At 50.1% G+C, this 22,587-nt stretch overlaps 1 protein-coding gene and 1 non-coding gene across 2 annotated transcripts in view; one reads left to right on the forward strand and one right to left on the reverse strand.

The window, feature by feature from the left end:
* The window catches only part of LOC135914172 (homeobox protein EMX2-like), a 183,906-nt gene extending 164,195 nt beyond the window's left edge, over positions 1-19,711 (forward strand). Inside the window, exon 4 of the mRNA XM_065446909.2 lies at positions 16,161-19,711. Coding sequence (XP_065302981.1) covers positions 16,161-16,343 — 183 coding nt within the window. The 3' untranslated portion in view covers positions 16,344-19,711. The remainder of the gene's footprint in view (positions 1-16,160) is intronic.
* On the reverse strand, positions 9,281-9,466 carry LOC135914177 (U2 spliceosomal RNA). Its single transcript, XR_010568235.1, has one exon. It is a non-coding gene; the product is annotated as a U2 spliceosomal RNA (small nuclear RNA).
* Positions 19,712-22,587: the final 2,876 nt, after the last annotated feature.

The following is a 22,587-nucleotide window of genomic DNA, read 5'->3' on the forward strand; positions in this document are numbered from 1 at the left end:
CACAATTTTAAGCAATAATTATGCTGTACATAATGACAGTCGACTTGCGTACAGTAATCTCTTGACTGCATTTCGAAGTATCAAGATTTCACCGCCAGGCCTCGCCACTTACTGGTTTTTCTGACTTTCTTTGCCAATTTAAAATTATCTTTCCTACTTAAATCGCGAACAGCGTGCTGGAGTCTTATCACTATAAATCATGGTCTTTCATTTCCATGCGAGCCCTAGATTTCGCTCGCTTAGTTTGCGCTCGTGGCGTGATAGCGACGCGTTTAACCTCATCGCGGCTTTGCAACATCTTGCATGGTGCCTTGAAAACTGGTCTCCCTGTTTACTACGCGTCTGAATAAGCAAGTTGGGACATGTCGTTAACCAACAGCAACAACAACAACAACAATAATAATAATAATAATCATAATAATAATAATAGTGGCCCATTGGGGCATAGAGGCCTCTCTTCCAGAGGCATCACCTACTATCTTCATTGCTATTGAAACCGCATTGCCACGTCCATTTGTCTACAACCATCGAGTGCCCTTTCTTTTGCTCGGCATCTGCATCTGTTTCGCCAGATTTCAGGGCCTGCGAAACTCCCCTCCTTCATCTAGAACATCACGTACGTTCGACCTCCAATGCATACAGCCGGATTTATATCGTTTATTGTCACTGTTTACTCTTTCGTTGCTCGTTCCTCGCCTCCCTTTCAATTTTCCGTGTTAAGTCTCCAAGCGTCACACCTATAGTGGAGTTCGCCACGTGCGGCCGTTGTGGCGGCATGATCTCCTCGAATTATGTCATTGCCTCGTATACCCATCGACTACATCCACACCTGCCGAGTGGTCTCCGCGTTCTGCGCCTCGGGCCATTCGGCGACGCGACGTGCCTTCGCGTAAGCGATATCTGTTTTTTTTTCTTTTTTTAATGCACCGCGAACGAAGCCATACTCTGACAACACCGGGCATGTGAAAGGTAAAGGGCCATATTGTATATCACCGGGCAGGGCCTGTACCCTGCGACACCCTGCAACCGCATGAAGCGCGGGAAAATGAACGCGATTTTGGCGTTGCAGGTTGCATATGTATCGGCCCAAATTTTCTTGCCGGCCCTTTCGCATCGCGAGTTAGCGCGGCGAAAGTCTCGTGTTGAGTGCAACGTGCAGCAGCATAGTGCCACTTAGACTGCTGCCGGTAACAGCCGAGGAAGGAGCTTGCCCAACTCACCCCCCTCCGCGGCCCGATTCGATTGGCAACTGATGGGACGCGCCAAGGGAAGCGGCATGAGCGCACGGGCCATGTGCAGCGACCACTCAGCTTCGGCGCGCGCAGGGAACGTGCGCGCTCGCTCAGCAGCAGCACGGGCAACAGCCGCCCTGTCGTGATTAATGGCGCGCGGCTCGGCCGCTGCGCACATCCCACTGGACTTTTGATCGCTGAGCGGCTCCGCACCGCGAAGGAACCATTTCCGCAGCCGCACGAGCGAGCCACTGCCGTTTTCCAATCGGGCGTTCGCTCGCTGACAGGACGCGTTCGTGTCGCTACGCGCGTTGGGGTGCCTATCTGAGAACGGCCCCCGGCAATTTCTTTTTCAGGACGATGGGCGGAATCGTCGAGAGAAAGGATGGCAGGAAAGTTTTCGCCCTCCTACTTAAGAGGGGCTTCACTCATAAGTGATGATGATCGATGATTTCTAATGGCATCCCCTTTGTAAGGGGTGCGGCAACAAATATCAACTTGGCCTGCTTTAGATAATCAGCGTTTTACTACAATTATGGTAGTATATACCATTTCCCTTATATTTTCTTTGTATTCTTCACCTTTATATACACCTGTGTCACCATACTGGAAGGTTACCGATGCCTGTAACGACTCCGATTTCATCCTTTTTCCCTCCACCAGTACCTTAAACGTAACTTGCTTTTTTATACCTTATCATCTTTGAACCGGAGCGTTTATGAAAAGCGGACGTTCCCAGGTAGGAGGTATTCCACGCCACCACTCGGCGAAATAAAGCGAAACTGAGCTGTTTCGCCACGAGCACTTGTTGAAACGTCCTTGTGCCAGGTGTCAAGCCTAGAACACGTCATGCGTATGGATTCCATCTGATCGGCCGCCCGACGAATCGTGCCAGCTACGCGTACAACAAGTTTTCAGCGTGTTCTGTCGGCCGGAGCAGCTACCTGTCGGGCGCGTCGCACGTCGTATGCCATCTGCGTCACCTGTTTCATGCCGGTGCCATAGAGAAAGGAATACAACAAGAGCGGACACTCCCATAGAGCCCAGCGGCCGAATTGACTGCAGCGCTCCAAGCCGTGGATGTTAAAACCTGAAGCACACTTCCGGTTTCGGTTTTCTGCGCGCGCGTTTTGAATTCTAGCTGGTGCCCGTCACGCCGGCTCCGTTTTTTCTTTGTTTTTTTTTGTTTTTTGCTTTTGCAGCAAATATTTATTTACATATTTTTCATTTAATAAATATTTATTTGCAAATTATTTTATTAAGTAAAATTGATTGCGAACGATCTTCACAAGCCTCCATTGAATATGTGACACGTGCAATTTCATAAAGACGCAAGACACCTTGTGAAATGTGGAAAAATTATCGTTTATTTTATTCTTTGTAAATGCTCGTCGCGGGCTTTTGTGCATTTGGCCAGCGTTGTGGCACCAGGTAAGCAGCAGTAGTTTCCGCAGGAAGCTCCACCAGACGATGTGAGCTGAAAAATCACAAGCGTTATTTTGGTATTAACATCTAAGAATAATGCCTGTAGAGACGAAGAGTGCGAAAGTGGTGAGTAAGCGGCATTACGAACAAAAGCAGTTCGTATTTACACACACGGAGTAGAAAATACCCGACTCATCCCAAGCAATACCGTACATACCACAAACACATTCTAATTCCAAGCATTCCCCTTTTCCCAATACTTATTTCCTGCACTTTAATAGCACGAATGCGCGGGCAACGGCGCGTTTCGCGAACTTGGGTACAACCGACGCGATAGTACGCTACGAATACACAGAGGTGGCCACAACACAGGCTCCCAACCAGAGCATGCTGGACGCTCGCAGAATTCCTTCTACTCGCACTTAAGACAAAATGCGTGGGTGCCGTTCAGAAGACAGAATTTTCGAGTCACTAGTTCCTGGCGTTTGAGCTCCTTGGCTTATCTCTTGCGCGTTCTGCAGGCGCAAGCAACACATTCCCGTGTTATCACTCTTGACGATTGCTCGTCGCGTTTTCGACAAGCGTGGGTACCGAAAGAAGGCTTAAATTGTTGCGGGGACATAAAAATTGCCACAAACGTGTCGCAGTAAGATTCAGTACGCGCCAAACTAACTTTGTCACCACGGCCGAGCTGCTTTTCGCTGCGTCACAACAGGCGCGGCGAGCGGGCCTCATAACATAAAAGTATCGAAAATAATTTTCAACAATGTTGGGCGTCAGAGAAAGAAAAGCGCCATGAACTTGTCAGCGCACAAAAGCGCGAAACCGCGCATCACCGCCGAGCTGATTTTCGCTAACCGAGTCACAGCGCCAGGCGCGCCCACTGCGCTCGAAAGGTAGCCCAAAAAGCTATGAAATTAGTTTCAATAATGTTGGCAGTCAGAGAAAGCGCCAAAACTTGTCACAGTAAAATTCAGTACACGCGAAACTGCGTCACAGCACCCTGTGCGACTAGCGTGCCCAAAAACTACCGAAATTAGTTAAAACAATATTGGGGCTTATAGGAAGCGTCGCAAACATCTTCCAGTGCGATTCTTTAATTCAAATCAACTGCTCCACTACGGCCACGCTTTTTTTCGTTAACTGCGTCACAAGTGTAGCCTAGTTGCCGGGCAGTAAGCCTAAGTGCTTGAAGTGCGTCGCAGACTGTCGAACAATGTTTCTCACCTTGACGTAGTCCAATAGTGCAGTGCTGCCTTGTCGAAGTTCCGAATGAACGCAATAATTCGCCGGGAGGCCACCAAACCAGGCTAAATACCAAAATAGAAAAACAGGCAGACGGGCGCCCGAACAGTGCAACGCTCAGATGCGCGGCCGCTCTCTCGCTTCGGCGGCGTGTCTGACGAATGACGCAAACATCTGGCTCGTCATTCGCCGGTTCGCCTGTCGCTAGACAACGAAAGTAAGCCGCAAAGTTTAACTTAATTTATGCGCAGATATTTTTAATTTTTCCGGGAAAGAATTTAAAAAAATAAAACAATGTCTGTTAATCTCATTTCACATTCTTCTTTTTCTCGATGCTCGCGGCCCCAATTCGTCGATGTTAAAAGTATAGCGTGACGTGTTTCCTGTTTCCAATTTTCGCCGAGTGTCCGCTTTTGTTCAATCCCTTTCTCTATGCCGGTGCTCAACGTCACTAAACGCGCTTGCAGGCGGTGCATGAGTACGTTCCCACGGTGGTGGCTTTGGCGGACGGAACGCTATCAGTGTCTCTTCTGCATGAGTTAATCACTCATTACATCGAACAGAGGAGGACAAGAAAAAAAGAAAGAAAGCAAGAGGACACAAGAACTGTCTGTCCTCTCCTTTGCCCTTCTGTTTGCTTCCCCTCTCTTTAGGTTACGTGCTGTGATCAATCATGTGCAAAATAGCGAAGAAAAGTTGTGTTGCCAACATAATTTTGGCGCTAGCGCCTGGTAAATTACATAACTAATGAACATACAGCGCTACAGGGACGCTTTCTGGCCTCTCACGTCTTTGTAGCGCAGTAAGTGCATGAGCTGTGCTATACCAGAGTCTCTGGCTATACTATCCAGTTCACATCGTCACTAAGTTGTTGCCGCACATATGTTCTCGTTAAAATAATACGCAAACAGCGGGAGTCTTTTTTTTTTTACCATCTTTAGAAGTGACACGTCACGAGTAAATGTTGCTACCGATGGCGCATCGCATTGATCTCGAGACCAATGCGCACTTGGGTGAAGCAGCAGCAGTAGCCGCAACAAAGAAAGAAAAAGAAAACACACGTACACGCACAGAGTCGCAGGTTGTCCCAGGGGCGCTGATACTCTAATGACTCCATTACCAAGCGACAACAAGGTGCGGCTTTTCGTCGGATAGCGCGTCGTCTTGCGGGTGACGGTAAACGCGGTCGCCGCGAAAGGGCACAACGCCAGCGGGTGCTTGCGGTGGCGTTTCGCGCCTGTTCGCCGCCCGAGCCTGGTTCTGCTCACCGCTTCATTATTTTCCTGGTCTGCCGTATGAGTCAAGGGTGGCGAGAAGAAAAAAAAATGGCTGTGGCTTAGGTAAGGTTAAGCCCAGGATGCGAAGCATACTAGCCTTTATTTTAGTTGTTGAACCACTGTTTAGCCTGGTGAACTGCTGTTGCTTGGCTATATTTGGTTCGGCTAGACGAAGAAACAACTCATGCATTACTTCTTCGCCTTCAAGAGTGGAACGCGACAGCGTTCCCGTCGACCCGCCAAGGGGTGTAAGACAATGGGCTACAGGGCAGCGACTACGCGCCCCGCATTGGACGCGGTGAGCGTTGAGCAAAGCAGCGTTCGGCGCGGCAACGAAATGTGCGCCTGAGCAAGAGACGCACGCCTTAGAAACAGCTCGTTTCTAAGGCAACACCGCATTCACTAGAGGCGCTTTTGTACCGCTTTGAAGCATCGTACTCGTGGCTCAGTGGTAGCGTCTCCGTCTCACACTCCGGAGACCCTGGTTCGATTCCCACCCAGCCCATCTTGCAAGAGTTGAGCCAAAGCCACTTCTCCTCTGTCGTGACGTCACGGTGTGACGTGGTTTCATGGCGACACCGCCGCGCCTGAGGAACTGGGTTGAGCTCTCGTAATATGCTTCGCATAAAAAAACGAAAGGTACGCCGCGTGCGTGCAACGCCTTCCTCAAGGCCCCCGTTGGCACATGCTTATTCTAGGTGCATCGGACGCAACATTGTTCGCGAGAAGTACTCCGCCTCCATGCACGCAGCTTCCGGCTGGCACGTGGTCGTGCTTTCGCCAGATCTTTCGCCGGTTTCGCACCACGGAATGCAAGCGGCTTTTGCGTGTTCGAGGCTCGGACCGCATCGTTTTACTATAATGGAGACAGGGCCTACATTTAGAGGAACCCGACGAATTCGCATCGAGTTGGCTTGTCGGGACTAAATCAGCCCGTCGAGTTCGTGTAAATCCTATTGTGGGTCAGGCCGAGCGAGCGTCGAGGCGCGCCTTCTGTCAACCCACCTGCAACAGGTGGGTTGATCGACTCACCCAAAATTATTGGCAAGATGTATGTATGTACAAGCGGTCCGGTCGGGCTGGGTCAGTTGAACTTCTAGTTCGGCCCGCTTGGGTCGTGTTAATGCAGTAGACGCTCATGCGTGCAGGGGTGAAACCGAATGCGACGCGACTCTGATTACATGCTGTCACGGGGCCGAGCTGGGCCGCAACATCGTACCGCACGGTCGCGCCCTCTTGCGTAGGTGACGTTGCTTAATTTTGTAACGAAATTGCGTCGTTTCGAATGAACAGCACTCAATGCAAAGCCTGGCGCAGGGAGCTTTTGTATTATTAACTGGATTAACCGCAGAGAAACGTGTTTGTTTGTTAACTGGATCAGGCGCTGTCGCTAACTCTCCGTATATTGGCCTCGAGCTCCACCACTGGAAAAGCTGGCGCCACCGTCGGCGTGACGTGCTAGGAGGGATCACGTGGACATAGCGGCCGCGTCGGCTGCTTCGGGCGCGCCGAAGCGAGCTGAAAACGAGAGTTTAAATTCCCTCTTACGCTGCGGTCCTCATTTAGTGGCCAGATTTTCCCGCTTCGAGTGTCTCCTTTACAACGCTTGAAAGCACTACAATAGGTAGTGGCTGCCTTTGAAGGCCCGCAACATTGTAGGCTACTGCTCGGTGCCGCAGGGCCGGACGCACGTAACGGAGGCCGGTGTCAGCCTTATTCACACGTAGCCGCAGGACAAGAAGCTGTGTGAAGCTTGGCTCGCGAAACATAAAACCGGCAAACAGTCATCGGCTACAACTCGGGTATGCAGCAAGCACAGACGCGAGGAAGATTTCTGCTACGGCGCCCGATCTGCGATGTTCTGAAAACGCGCACTGAGACGCTCGCCCGAGTCCGCTGCCCGACTAATGTCATGACGGTTTGGTCTATGAACTTGTCGATGCTATAGAAACTGGCAAGTTCAGTGGAGGGGAAAGGCAGCGGTAAGAAGCACATTTAAAAAAAGCATGGCATATGGTCATGTTTGTGTTATGAATTAATGCACTGGATTACAAAAAAGGAGCAGCGGGGAATCGCACGCTGAGAACGCCGATAAACATACAGTGCGACGCAACTCGAGAAATAGTATTGAAAGGTCAAAGAATTTAGAAGAAAAAAAAAGATTGAATCATCGCGACGGCGTATCACAGTGCCCGTAGGCGTCGAAGTCTCTACAATGAAATTATTTTTGAACAGCTCTGATAGCGCCCACGCAACAATGGTTGCTTGTATACTGTCAAATGCTCATATTCTGCGACCTAAAGCTCATGGCACGGTGCGAAAACGCGCGCGCGGAGAAAGCGAAACAGTGTGCGGACAAGCATGCAGACGCGCAGTCGGTCGTTGCGAATCTGCGCGATCGCTGCATTGAGGCTTCATTCTATTACGCTCCATTTAGTTATACAAACACTATAAGAACATATTTCAGATAGTTTGCTCTCAGCGATTACCTACCTTTCACGCAAGAAGCCGGTTCGGGAGACTCCATCGCGGCGACCGCGCGCAGTGGCGTTCACTGTACGTATTCGGTAAAGAGATAGCGCCTGTAAACGATTGTGTGCTTTCAGTTTGCACAAGATTATTATTTAGACAGTAAGAAACTTCTCTCGTTTCGAAAGTACTTACAGAAATGTCCGGGAGAGCTCGCGCGTGGTGTTTTCAGTGAGAGCTGACAGCAAAACCTACGAGGAGCGCGCCACGTGATCCCTCATACTACGCCAGCGAGGCGCTTCCGATAGATGGCGACTCCGTAACTCCTCGCCGCCAATAACGACGAGATGCGAACGTTTTTTTTTTTCAGCGCCTTGTAGCTGCAAAACCTTTTTGTTTTCTTCCTCCATCGTAGGCGGGCGACCATGGAGACGTGCAGCATAGCACCTCCAACACAACATTACCACACGTGCGACAAAGATAGATTGTCGTGTTCCCGAGCTCCGACTCAACGGGAATGCTCTAGTCGGCAGCACTGCGCCACCATTTATAGCGATTGGGGTATGTGTAGGTATGCGCATCGAGGTCGCGCTTGGCATACGGCGTGTGCATTGTATACCCCAAAAGCTTGCGAGAACTTGACGAAATATACGTTCGTACGACTTCCGGACGGTGTTAAGGAGCAGTTAGGTGACGTCATGGGCCGCCAATAAACAAATAGCGCTGCCGTGGGGAAGATTGCATCATTTCGTCGTGCGCCCCTCGCCGAAGCTGGGACCGGCGATCGCTGTGCTCATTGCGCGCTGACAGCTGAGGGGCAGAGTGGGTGGGCAACTATAAATAGTCGCATGATACTGCGAATGGTCGAGCACGCGTCGATCAGGTTCGTTCGAGCGGTGACCGCCTGCACCTTGGCGTGATCAGCGACGTGAGCGCACAGTTTGATATAGACCGCGTTGTGGCTTTGGAAGCGCGCTTGCGTGGTCAGTGGAATGGCAGCATGTGTTCGACGCTCGTTGGCCATGTGTACTTCATCAGCGTGTTATGCGTGTCATCGGGCTGTGCCGGTATGCCGGTGGCGGACGGCCATTTCTTCGAAAGTACTTATGAGGACGTTGTTTCGGTAGCGCTCACAATTGATGCGTGCATTTCTAAAAAAAATTTTTTTTTCAGCGATGGCGCGAGTCGTGGGTGACACACCAGTGTGACGTTTACCATTGAAGCTCCAGGAGCTCGAACCGGTTGATTCTTTTTCTTTCCTTCTTTCTTTCTTTCCTTCTTTCTTTCTTTTTTGATCGCGAGAACTAGTCACTTGCACTTCTAGCCATTGGATACATCACCTACGGCGAGATGTTCTTTATTGGTCCCATTAGAAGAGAGCCAAGTGCAAAAAATGGGTGTGAGAGTGATGAATATATATAGAGAGACATAGAGCTCTAAAGAGGCGAAAAAGGCGTATAATATTTTAATCCATATTCTGTAGTTTTTCAACCTATCCTGTTTAGCAGCACGAGCTGTACAGACTTCATATGTTGCCTATCTCTCGAAGCTGTCTTGCAGTGAGCAGCCGACAACATTTTACAGCGAAGCGTTATATGGCTAGTTTCCAGCGGATCGATGTCCGTAGACCAAAAACTGTGGGCCGATCCCGAAGATAGTGCAATACCGGGCCGACCTGCGGCGGAGGTGAAGCATACAGGCTTCAAGCACTCGGCCAACTTGCAAAAATAAGTTTAATATCTTGGGTCCAAATACAACCCGTATGAGCTATTAAGCTGATAAGAACAGATACTACATTTTGACCCGCGTCGGCCTTGTCTACGTGTGCATCGCCTTCTCTTTGTTGGCCTTCCAGGCGCTTCCGTATATCTCCTTTCCTTCCGCTCTCCCGTGGTGGCGGTCCCGTGGAAACGTCACGCGTGTCTACTTTCCTCCGGCTCTTCGGGGCGGTGGTCTCGTCGTCTACGCGAATGTGTATAAAAATCACGGTAAATGAGTCCCTGCCCATGTTCAAAATTCTGTGTCACCTCTGTGTCGCATGCTAAACAGCTTCGCTGGTCGTCCACCTTCACTGCAGAGTGGAGTGGCTCATGATTTTTAATATCCTTAGGCGGTTCCATTTCTGTATTCTTTAGGCGGCCACTCCAGCAGCGTATCATGGAGAGAACGTGCGTCTCACCTTGATTAGCATGTGTCGCATCGGGTTGTACAACTCCGACGCCATTTTCCAATGTGCACGCGTATTGCTACTCTTAGCACTTCTGCCCGTATTAGTCAGGTGAAACCTACGCTAAAATAGCAGCTTGGACTTGTTGGTTTTTCATCCCGGTGTTAACAGCGCGAAAGGTAGAAAAAACACGAGACGAGAACACGACACCATAAGCGCTGAACGCATGTAGTTCGTCGTAACAGCGCTTGTGGTGTCGTCTTCTGGTCTGGTGTCCCGTCTACGTTTTGCGCTAACACCGGGAAACCTACGCGCTGTGGCGAATGCTTTGTTTGTGCCCACACCAGGAAAGCGCTATCGCATCGCTCTGCGAACGCTTGCAACGCTGTTTGCAAAGAATGTGCGAGTCACCTAAAGAAAACAGAGACACTTTCCATTTGCTGTGTAATGGTAAATGGCAACCGCATACCGCTTTCTCGCATACCGCTTTTTCGCATGCGTGCAGCAAGATCTCGAGGCTTGCATTGTTGCCACCGCGCCAACGTGCGCGACGTTTGTGCTTGCTCCTTCCCCCGCTGAGCGCGCGCGCACACACGCACACACACAAATGTAAAGGAAGAAGAAAGGCTGGAACGTGGAATGATGGCGACGGCATCAGGGTGGGAAGAACGGAAGGCGAAACAGAGCGTGCCTTGCGTGTCTTTCTCGGTTCGCGTTTGTTATTGCACTGTGACCATTCTTTCCCTTGACCTAAGTCAAAACTGAGTACAGATCCATGAAAATATCTTGTAATTGGCCAAAAAACTCTCCTTACTCCGTGGCGGCGCAGTCCGTATACGTAACCGTTGCGAGAGCGAAATGGATTCAGCCCATTACCGCTGCGCGCCGCCCACGCGGTCGTCGCGTCGGCTACGAAGGGATCAGTCGTTTTTCCGGACACGTTGCGCGCGGGCTGCTCGCGGCTGGCGTGGAAACGTAACAAATGGGAACGCACCGTCTTGGTTTCTCTCCCCGTCTCTCTCCCGGCATGCTTAGCGATAGCGCCATTTGGCGCTGCCTCCCGCCAGACAGGGTGACACTCGGGCGACGCGGCTAGCTGCCCCACTTGTCCGATGGTGGCGCCAACTGGTGTCGGCCGTGGCCGTTACGTATTCCTGTTTTTATCGCGCGTGCACCGCTGCCTCTTGCTTATGCGGACCGAATAGTGTTCAGAAACGGTATGAAAATGAATGCAGTCCCCTGCTACTCCATATTTCCGCGCGTGTGATTCATTAGCAGCTTGCATGCACGCTTCATATACATTCCCATGGGGACCCAGAGGAAAGCGTCCCTTTCCGTACCTACACCGTATCATCCTGCCGCCGTTTTGCCTTGTCCGAAAATAGCGCTAGAGGCGGGAGAACAGAAAATTGGACGAGTTGGCATATGTTCACCGCTGTGAACTGTAGCGCAAAAAGGATGGAGCAAGAGAAAAGAAGCGGACACACACACGGCTGCTGCCAGCGATCCTACCCTTCTTGTGCTCCGCCATTTAGCCCTACCGGCGCGCGACGTTGATATGGCTGGGACAGTGACTGAAATTAGGGTTCGTAATCTTTAACCTTATTTGGGAGAGGAAGAATCAATTCGCGGAATATAAAAAACGCAATCGAATGAATTCCGTGGCACCCACGGAATAAGAATCCAAGCTCGTGGCCGCGGTTTGGAGAAGCCAGAGTTATAATCTGCCAGAGCATCGATGCCCACTGCGCGCTAAATTCTAAGTACACGTTGCCACAACGTACGTCGCTGCCGCGGTGCGGCTTTACGAATCAAGGGGCTGATTTCGTATAAGCGTATCTTTGTAAATACTAGAGCTAGATAAGCTCGAGCGCAAAGCACAGTGTGCGAACCTTAGCAAAACGCACCGTAAGAAAGCAGCCAGTATAATATGTGCGTAGGGTGAAGTCTGGCTGCAAGAGAACGTAGTGGCCCTGCACTATATTATGATGCCCCTCTGGCTAGAGCGTGGACGTTTTCTTGCGGCTAATATTTCTCGTCCAATTTAACATTTAATCTGTTTCAATGGGACTTTACAGTGCTCGGTGTCTCATAAACCTTTCCTTACATGGTACGCAACCACTTCTAGTCTTTTCTAGGAACGCGTGGTGCTTTCTTCTTTTTTTTTCTTTTTTTTTCTAGCGAGAGAAAGAATGCTTAATGCTCGACTGAACATACATAGTTCTTTCAGAATGTCGAATAAAGGCACTATATCTTAACTCGCCTGCTTCAATCGCCCTGGAATATTCCCTTGTGCAGCGTTTCTTGTTGTTCTTTTTCCGAAAACAGCAAGACACCAACGTCCAGTCGCCTTCGCCATGGGACACACACACAAAAAAAGAATAGGGCAATGCGCTGTCACCTTGGCGCCGAGAAATGTTAGTCATTACCTTTTATGTTGTCGCAGAAAGCGAGAAACGTGGCTGCCATTTGTTTTCGCTTCTCCGCCGATCTTTGTATGATTTCGTTTAACTGTACAGAGAGTTCGGCCTGCCGCTCTTCGCAGTCCAATATAATGGTGCTGAATCACCTGCGCATTGCGATTTACTGTATAATTCTGAAATAAGGGGTAGCAGTTTCGTCTGCCCCTCGCCTTATCGCAGCATATTTGGTGGGTGAATGTTGAACTGGACCTTGTTTGATTTTGTTCTTCCAATATCAGTCTGTCGTTTTGCATGCAGCTAATAATTAGCGAGAAGGCGTGCGTCAAACAACTCATTGTCACTGGGATATTCGGATCCCCGGTGCGGAGCCCGTATTCCGTTAGCTCTCGCCTCTCGCGCCAGAAAGGTTCAGCGCGTATCTCTGTGCTTGTATTAAGCAGAATGTACTTTGCTCATACTCATGATTATCCCTCGCCGCCTTCTTCTTAGGGGCGATGTCGCCCGTTTCCGCTGAATGAAAAATTGAGTGAGCCAACGCTTCTCCACCCACTTGTGAGAGAGTGGCTCACTCGCGGTTTCAAGCGGCGAAAGCGCCTTTAGCTCCTTTGTGAGCCTCGCGTCGCTCCGTTTTTGCAGGCAGCTTCACCCTGCGCTTTCTTGGGACACCTCCGACCGTGATTACACGATCACGCTAACCGCTTCGCACCTATATAACGGCTGTTACTGTGCGAATACGGCAAGACTGCAGTGTGCCAAACTTTCTGCTGGTCCTGCGACCTGGTCTGATCGGGGCGCGTGGTCTACTTTCCTGAACAGGCTCTCTGCTTTTCCTATCTCTTCATTTACAACTCTTTCATACCTTCCCCCGTACTGAATAGCAAACTGCACTCCCTTCTGGTAAATTTCTTTGCTGTTCGCCTGTCTCAGTTTCTCCTTGCGCTTTTACATTCACTGCTGCTTCTACAGAGAGAGAAAAGGAAAGATAGTTAACAAAAAGAAAACCTGAAGTTCACGAGCTCTCGCCCGGTTGGCTGCCTTGAGCATGGTGAAGGGGACCGGCCGAAAGAAGGCTGAGGAGAAAGGTGGAATCAGTGCGCCCATACACGCAGAGGAGCGGTTCACTAGCGCGCCAAAACCAGAGTCCGGATGACTTAAGAAGCGCATTAACGCTTCAGCCGCCTCCTGCAACGGCTCAGAAATATCAATGCGGATACCGGAGGTGTGACTAATGAGCACACTGGTTAGTCGTTCAAGGCGCATCTTTTATTCATTTCTTTCTTGCTTCTTTTTATTCTTTCTTTGTATATCTATGGCGTTGACTTCGGCCCACTGGATTAGACCTTGTTATGCTAGTATGTGCATCTTTTTTTTTAATTTTATTAATACCGTTAGCATTGGCAGGCTCTTACAGGAGTGGGAATACATTGCTTAGAATACACCATAAGAAATAAGAGGGAAAAATGATGCCAAAACTAAAATATCGAAACAGTACAGACTAACAGGAAAGCGTACACATTAGACACATAGGAATAAGAACTGCGAGTGGCACACATGAAAAACGTGCGTATATTCGTCTTGGAGCATAAGTAGTTTTCTTCAGCTGCAGTATCGCTTCTGCAAGAACTATTACAACTCGTGTGCACTTGCTCATAGAGCATGCAGTGCACAGCGTCGATGAAGTAATGTTCAAGCACAGGGGATTGATTGTCTGCGTGCTTAATTATATAGGAAAACTATGCCGCAGGCGCGAGTAACGTGACAAATGTACTCTTCGTGAAACTGACTGTAATATGTACTTTTCGCAATATGGGCATTCGGGCAAAGCATGGCATATCTGCGGCTACGCTAAGGTCGGATCTGTCTCTGGGAGTACCTCCGTATGTACAGTTTGGAGGTCATTTTTCACGACTGCTATAGCGGAGCCCTGTGCACCAACGCTAGTATCAGCGTAGAAATAGATGCCGTCAGGGTGTACTCTTTGCAATATGGGCATTCGGGCAAAGCATGGCACATCTGCAGCTCCGCTAAGGTCGGATCTGTCTCTGGGAGTACCTCCGTATGTACAGTTTGGAGGTCTTTATTCACGACTGCTGTAGCGGAGCCCTGTGCACCAACGCTAGTATCAGCGTAGAAGTAGATGCCGTCAGGGTGTACTCTTCGCAATATGGGCATTCGGGCAAAGCATGGCACATCTGCAGCTCCGCTAAGGTCGGATCTGTCTCTGGGAGTACCTCCGTATGTACAGTTTGGAGGTCTTTATTCACGACTGCTGTAGCGGAGCCCTGTGCACCAACGCTAGTATCAGCGTAAAAGTAGATGCCGTCAGGGTGTCTTGCCGTGTACCTCTTGAAGTAGGCAACTCGCTGGCATCGCCTCTCCTTGCCTCGTTCTAGATTCATGTGGCGTGGCAGTGCAGCTATCGTTAGGAGTTCGCGTTGTTTCGGGGGTAGTGGGCGCGTGTCCACAAGAGGCGCAGCTTCTGACTGATGACCGATGCTATGGAGGATGTCCGTGCCTTGACACGAGCGTTACAGACGCAGTTCTTGGCGACGACGATGAATATACTGACTAGTTCCGCCATCGTGTTATGGCAACCAATGTCAAGGACGAGGGGGGAGGAGACAAAGTGGTCGAAAGACAGGGAGGTTATGCAGTGTAAGTGCCGTCTGGCTACCCTGTGCTGGGGAAGGGGGTAAAGGGAATAAAAGGAGAAAGAAGAGGAAAAAAGGAAACCGGAAAATTCACACAGTAACGCGATACTACGCGCTACAACACTCAAAGATGGTCGCACAATTCGCATGTCCTTAAAAACTTCAGCAAAGCCCTTTAGGCCTTTAGTGCCGAAGCCCGTCTGGACCAGTGTCCTACAGAGGTTAGTGCTGGCACTAAACGGAATGCTGATGGCCAGCTTTGTCGCCTTCCGGATGAGCGTACCAAGGCGATTGATATCTTGCTGTCGGAGATGGGTATAGGGCAGGTGATAGCGCATGCGCAACATAATTAGTGCGTTTCTTAGCGCAGCATATTCGCCTTTTTCACTCCATTGGCTCGGTTGGAGAACCTACGCATCTTGTGCAGCACTTGTTCGTTTGGCTGAGCAGGTGCTGTACCGTTGCAGTGGGACCTCCATCTTTCAGGATATGGAGACCGAGTATCTTAATACATCTTGTTTGGGAAATCGGCACGCCTTCGTTTACAATTTGTATGGTGGGTAGTCGCCATCTTTTGTGATTAAAAATTGAATTATGGGGTTTTACGTGCCAAAACCACTTTCTGATTACGAGGCACGTCTTAGTGGAGGACTCCGGAAATTTTGACCACCTGGGGTTCTTTAACGTGCACCTAAATCTAAGCACACGGGTGTTTTCGCCCCCACCGAAATGCGGCCGCCGTGGCCGGGATTCGATCCCGCGACCTCCGTGCTCAGCAGCTCAACACCGTAGCCACTGAGCAACCACGGCGGGTCCTTTTGTGATGGACCAGTAGCAACTCAGATTTTTCCGGCGCACATCTAAGGCCAATAGTTTGAGCAGCCTCATGCTCAAACGTGTTTCTTGGATATGTCCTGGCTAACCCGTGTTGATCCAGAAATATTTAGACGACATTCGTTGCGTGCGATTACCAACTGCGATGTCGCATGATCTTGTCTTTCCTATACGCCACTTCTACGGCTGGAAGGACACGAACAACAAAAAGAGAAGAAAACGATAACAACAAATATCAAACACTTTTGCTGACACACAGAACACTTCTGGGTGTTGGCTACTCTTTGTCGCAATGTTGTGTTATGTCCGCACGCATACGCACAACCATCCAATCACTATATCCACCCCCACCCCTACACACGCACAAACATGCAGACCATTTTTTGCTGGCGAGTGATGACCGCATCTGACGTTTGTCTTGCACCCGGTATCTGCAGGTGAAGGTGTGGTTCCAGAACCGGCGGACCAAGCACAAGCGCCAGAAGCAGGAGGAGGAACACTCGACGTCCCACGGAGGCTCGGACTGCAAGGCGTCCTCATCGCCGAGGCCGCCTGCCGCGCTCTCGCCCGACATTCAGATGGACGACTCGAGCTCCGACTCGACGCAGCCACTGTCGTGACGCCAGCAGCTCTCGCCCGTGGCGCCAGAGCAGCCGCCCGTGCAGCTGCCGCGCGGACTGTGCGCCCCTTGTGGACCGTACGCCGCCGCTGGGCCTGTCGCCGCGTTGTGGACGTTGGGCGGGGGGCCGCCGCGAATGTGAGCGTCCTTCTGACGATGCTCGCGCTTCACTATCGACGACAGCGTAGTTCCTCGCTTCACTGACGCTTGCATACACTACTGGCTCAGGAACCACGCCGATGACCTCGTGCGTCAGATATCGGCGGCAGTTGTCCACTGCCGCCGTTGAGCAGTGAGGCTCACGGGGATGAGAATCATTTCCTTCTTTTGTTGTTCTCGGTGAATGGCATGTATGACGAGCGAAAATAAAATATTAGCAGGGAGCCCATTGGCGCTTGCCCGTTGGCGCCGTTTGACCACTGATCGAGAAGAGCGCCGTGAACTGGTTGCGCGGACTAAGGCGCTGTATTTCGACCATACCAACCACGCACGTATGTGAAATTTAGTCAACGCAAAAAAAAGGTGGGGAGGGAGAATGATGAAGCAAGAATTGCAGCACGGCCCTGGCTTGGCAAGCTCCGTACGGGTCTTCTGCTTCGATATGGCATTATGACTGAAGCGGGCGTCATTCGCGTGGTTCCTGAACTTCGCGTAATTAACGAGCCGGTCGGCCTCTACCGCTGGCCACACTGTGTGCGTGTCGGTACTCGATGCGAGCGCGCTTAGTCGGAGCTCCAGACGGAGACAGGCGGCCGCGTCGAAGCTATGTGTCGGCCTGCGAAGTCCGCGTGCCGATTTCGGTGTGCTCTTACGTGAGTTCCCGCTACGCGGAGTCGCTGTCTGCATGGTAAACTGTGTTCAAACTCTGTCTCTTTATATTCGGCAGGTAAGCGAAGCACTCTTCGCCGTACTGCACTTCGTGCTGAGGAAATCAGGCTTTTCGCAAAATTTTTAATGCAATAACTTCGGTGACCTGAGAACCGCCTCTGCTTGGGTTTTTCTGCATTTGCGCGCGCTGGCCGTGGGAGACTTGGCGTTGATTCAGTTCCAACATTTACAGCGGCGTAGACTATTCCTTGGCAGTCTCGTTCATTTCTGGTTGTAATTTTTCATTGCACATAACGTACATATGCGTTCGAAGGCATGCAAACGTGTTTAAGGGCGGTCGCCCGCCTTGGGCTGGCTTCCCGTCGATCCTTAGCAAGGATCAATGTACAAAAAAATTCGGTAAGCTGTTGCGTCTGTAATTTTATTCACTGAGCTCTCGCTGATTCATTTCGCACATCGGCTCATCTAAATTAGCAAAAAGGAAAGAAGCGAAGACATGAAACATGAGGGAGGGCTTTCAGCCTATTACTGGCTGTTTGATTGTTATTTTCTTCATCTATTTTCTTTTCGTAATGGAGGACAGCTTCGTATGCGTTGCGCTCCGGATTGTGCGTCGACGTGAATAGTGCACTCCACAAATAACCGCGCAGAAATTAATTAGTTCAGATCCGTTCTTGGTGAACAAACAGGGTTTTTTAACCAAGTCGTGTTAAGAACGTTGCACGAGTCTCTACGGCCCCCCCCCCCCCCCCCCACTCTTTGTCTGCGTCATGTAGCGTCGAACGTGCTTCCACCATCGAATGATACGTATAGCGACGAAAAACGCCCCTAGATAAGCCGTTCTCCATACAGGGGATGGTGCACTTTGCATGAGCGAGCCGCACCGCTTGAAGCGTGGGCCTGTGCAGAGGGAGAGTCGCGACGGACTGGCGCACTTTGAGTGACCTCGCACTCTGAGAAGGGGCGCCCTTCTCCAGCCGGCAGACTCGTTGCGTGTGTTGCGTATAGACGTGCAAACGGTGTATCGGTGTCAGCGCCGACCGAAGACGACATATGAAGATGGTGTGGCCGCGACATGCCAGGACTGAGCGTGTTCGGAAAGAAGTAGTGGACACGCTGACATCTCGATGTGCCTAGCGGTCCGAAATGTGTATGTGTGTGTGTGTCTTCACCCACGTGTGCGTGCGTGTGGCGTCCGCCGCGGTCGTACATTCATGTTCGTTCTAAAGCCGTGTGTACAGAATCGTGTTCTTTGAGTTTTGTTTTCTTTGTCGTCGCCCTTGATCACGTCTTTGTTTCCTTTCTTCCTTCTCGCTTGTTCAACACTCCCCCCTCCCTTTATTTTTCTTCTTGCACACCACATGCTCGAGCCTTTGTTCACGCCATGATTGCGTTCTGTCTGCTAAAGGCACGGACACTCATCAACAGCAGCTGAAGGAAAGGCCAACCGTTGCCTCTGAAACCAAAGAAGCATTTCTTTCATTTTCTTTTTTTTTTAATTTTCAGAGGCTGACTTGAGACTTTCTCACCATCGGGCGCAGTGCGCCTTCATAGACCCCCAGTGTGGTCGAGCATGTGAGCGCTTTGTGATGCGTAGAGTTTTAATGTTAAAATGAAAATAGTCGCGCGAAACAATATGGAAAAGGAACGAACGAGATCAGTACGGTATGAGTCTGCAACTTGGGAACTCTCGCAGTTTGGCGTTTCAGGCAGCTTAGCCCACCAGTTTTGATAAGCCAGTGTCAAGAGTGTTGCTCAACTGCATTGAGTGCTCGTGTTAACTTGCGTGGGCGGAAGGTTGTCAACGACGAAGCAGGACCTGATGTTGCAGCTGTAGAGGGCGCTAAATCGCAAAAAATACGTCGTTACCTTGGCTGTACCACTCAGTTCCATTACGTGTCACTGTTCTTTCACAGCCGTAAGCGTTGCGCGTCGTTTTGCAACGATTGACTTGGAGCTGCTCAGGCTAGATTGTAAAAGCATTGCAGCTTTTATGAATACCCAGTTTTACGTCGCTTGACGGACACCTAGTGTCCTTCGGCACCTGCTGTCAAGATTTATGAATAAAATTAATAAATGAAGAAAGAGAGAATGGAAGAAAGAAAAGAAGAATGTTAGCGTTCATTTGTGGACCTCAACGTCTCCGTTCCGTTATAGGTACCAATTCTGGAAACGATCTTGATCGACACAATATGTGTGCGTCATTACATTGCACCCTTTCAAATTCAAGAGTGCCCGTTAGTGCTCCCAGTGCTCTTCGAAAGGTCTTCATTAACTCTTGCTGCGACTTTGCCCAGGTTGGTTTGATTTCCGTGCCTGTCACATGCATCGGAAATACGAGCAAACAAGAAAAAGGAAATGTCCGGCCGAGTGAAACGCTTTGTAAGAACTTCTGTTGAATCTGTACATATGAGACACACTATTTGTTTTATGTGCGTGTGTGCTTTTCTCTCTGTATTGTTTAAAGTGTAAATATGGTCGATGTAATTTATAACATGCGAAAAAGGGATTCTCATTAAAGAAGAAATGTGCATCAATTCACCTTGTTGTCGGTCTGAATTTCTTACGAGATTCATTTCTTTTTTTTCTCACTGCGCACTGTTCATGCGTACAGTGCGCAATGGGCACCTTGCATGCATGAAAACTTTTTTTCTCGCGAGAGAGTACTGAATTCACGGAGCCACAGGTCCCTCTCGAGGCTGCCACCACGAGCGCGTGCAATGCCGCCGCCACTACGTTTCTTACAACCAACTGATTGTAAGGGGCGTTGCACAGCTTTTGTTTGCAGAAACGACGCCACCGGTATAGCATGGAAGAGTTGCTGAGTCGCGCTTACACCGTACCGCTTCCGCGTAACCGCTGGCGCTAGAAAAGTCAGAGGCGTGTGAACGAGTTCGTCCCCTTTCCACAGAGCTCTCGAATATGGGCACGCTGACTCTATAGGCACGCGCAGGAAACAGCTGCGAGTATGCGGTCAGAGGCTTAGTTTCTTTCAACAAAGGCTGTACGGCGACTCTGTAGCCAAGGGTAACGCACATACTGTGTCTCGCAAGAGCGAAGGCAACAACTGACGGGTGTAGAAGGGTAGCCGTCTTTCACGCACTTCCATCTAGATGGCCACCGCAGTCACACCACGCCTATGTTCACGAATACAACGCTGCAAAAGCCCGCCAAAGTGCAGTCGCGAATGCCGCCACCTACTTGAGTGTCGGCCCGAAATGTATCTGTAGCCGTTATACCGGGCATTCGCGTCTTATGCGGTCAAACGGGGGCATGCGATTATTTTGCAAATCGAGCGCAGCGTCGTTGAATGACGCGCCATAACTTTGGCCGTTGTGCAGCACTCGGGAATGTGACCTCGCAGATGAAAACGGACAAGTTACACAAGCTTAGTGTTTCAACTTTGAAATTAGCACGTATCTTTCTGTCAAGGACTGGTAAGGACTCGTAACCTGAAATGATTTAATCTCAGCGTAAGATGCCGGCACAAAGGTTAGTTTGATGAAATGCTCGTGATTATTTAGAACAGGGGCACGGATGCGCCCTGTGTCACTCTTTATGAGTTTGAAGTCGTTCGTGTATTTCAACCGTTTCTTCGACGCGCGCGATCTCTCCATTCAAGAATGCGCATTGATAGGTCGCAGCTGTAAGACGACACTGAGTCTGCCTGTAGGCGCGCACACTGGGCTTAAAGTAAACATAAAGTTTATACTGACTTTTGTTACACCGGCCCACAAGAAATTATCGCGTGAAAGCAAACAGCACTTAGGCCGCCAAGTCCGTGACGAAGAAGCAGTTAAGCAGTCTTCTTCGTGAACCGCGCAGCAGCAATAAGAGGTATTCAGTGGAACGCTGTAGAGACGCCTCAAAGCTTGCAAAAACAAAAAAAACAAAAGAACAACAACACGTTGGGGGCGGCGAATCGATAACTGCAGCCGTTTACACCATGATGTCCACAGTCCATTGTATACATGGTTAGGGCTAGCCCTAAGGATGTTGGGTTATCACATGAGGAAACGACGCAGTGACGTTGAGGACATATGACAGACAAAAGTATTCGCCGGAGCATCGACATCCAAGAAGCACTGGAAATGTGCAACGTTAGCCAGAGTCAATGCGAAACCTTCCTTCCAAGTGATCATTGATAGACACCGAGTGCATCAGTGACGCCACTTCGATATCTCCGCGGAATACTCGGGAGACAGGCGCAGAGAGAGAGGATCTTTCACGGGTGCCGGTGATGTTTCCTTGGCCACACGTTTAGCACGGTACTGCAGATGACATGGGGGAATGCATGAAATGAACCCCTCATACAACGCACACGCAAGCTCCAAGCAAAAGCACACATGGTAATAGGGCGACCAGAGTGTCTAGACGAGGAACACTAACACTGCCTACGTTGAGCCCACGCCTAGCCATGGAGCGCTGTTCTAGGTTCAAGAAAGGGACGGAATGCTTAAGTATACTTCTCCATGCTTGTCACCCGTCGTCTGGTTAAAAGAGCTTGCAATGGTTAATGTGACTGAAAATAGAAAAAAAGACTGCTAATTTAAAAAAGAATGCCTGCTTATTTGACGTCGTCTAGAGTACGTGAGTAGTTATTGTTTTGCTATTGCTCTCAAAAAGCGGTGTTTTACAGTCAATTTTCTTGGTTAGAGGTGACGCGACAGTCACCAAAGCCCCACGCTGTCAACCAACCATTGTGTTCAATGGGGCCAATGGCGAGTTTTGCGACGGTTGTCATGGAAGAGCCCTGCGTAGGCACGGTTCATATTTCATTACGGATTCATATACGGACGGCGCCTGCGTCACTTGCCCACCTGTACCTCCAACGAGAAACGCAAAACGCTGCCAAGCACCGATGAATCTCCGAGCACCCGGCACCGTATAGGTTATAAAAGGCGGATTTGGTAGCAGCAGCGCTGAAAATAAACACGAATGAGGCGGCCAGGGAGAAGCCACACAATACAACATAGGCGTACACATATACACTGTACTAGTGATAGCCTGATCGTGAATACGCGTATAGCTCGCGCCGCTTCATGCCACTGGGCATTCAACACCACGTGAAGGCCCCCGCGATCGCAGTCACTTCTCATCTGGCATCGCACCGGCTCATTTGCGGCGGGGATGGTTGCGTCGCACCGTGAACATATAGCGTTTTGTTGTCGCCGGCCAAGTGGGGGCACTACCATCCATCAAGATTAGGAGATGCGGGTCTGCGAAGCTCAGCGCGCCAGCAAGTATGATACGCGCACGACGATAGAGGTCATCGCGATTATGAGCTTTGTTCATCTTGTAAGTAGCGCGACGGGTTACATGCTAGCGTTCCCCCTTATTCACTGGCTGTTCTGTCGGTTCTTTTTTCTTTTTCTTTCTAGTGCGCTATTTTGGCGTTTCTGCGAAGCCGCTGCGAG

Source organism: Dermacentor albipictus, unplaced genomic scaffold, assembly GCF_038994185.2.
Source record: "Dermacentor albipictus isolate Rhodes 1998 colony unplaced genomic scaffold, USDA_Dalb.pri_finalv2 scaffold_12, whole genome shotgun sequence".
NCBI classification, from domain to species: domain Eukaryota; kingdom Metazoa; phylum Arthropoda; class Arachnida; order Ixodida; family Ixodidae; genus Dermacentor; species Dermacentor albipictus.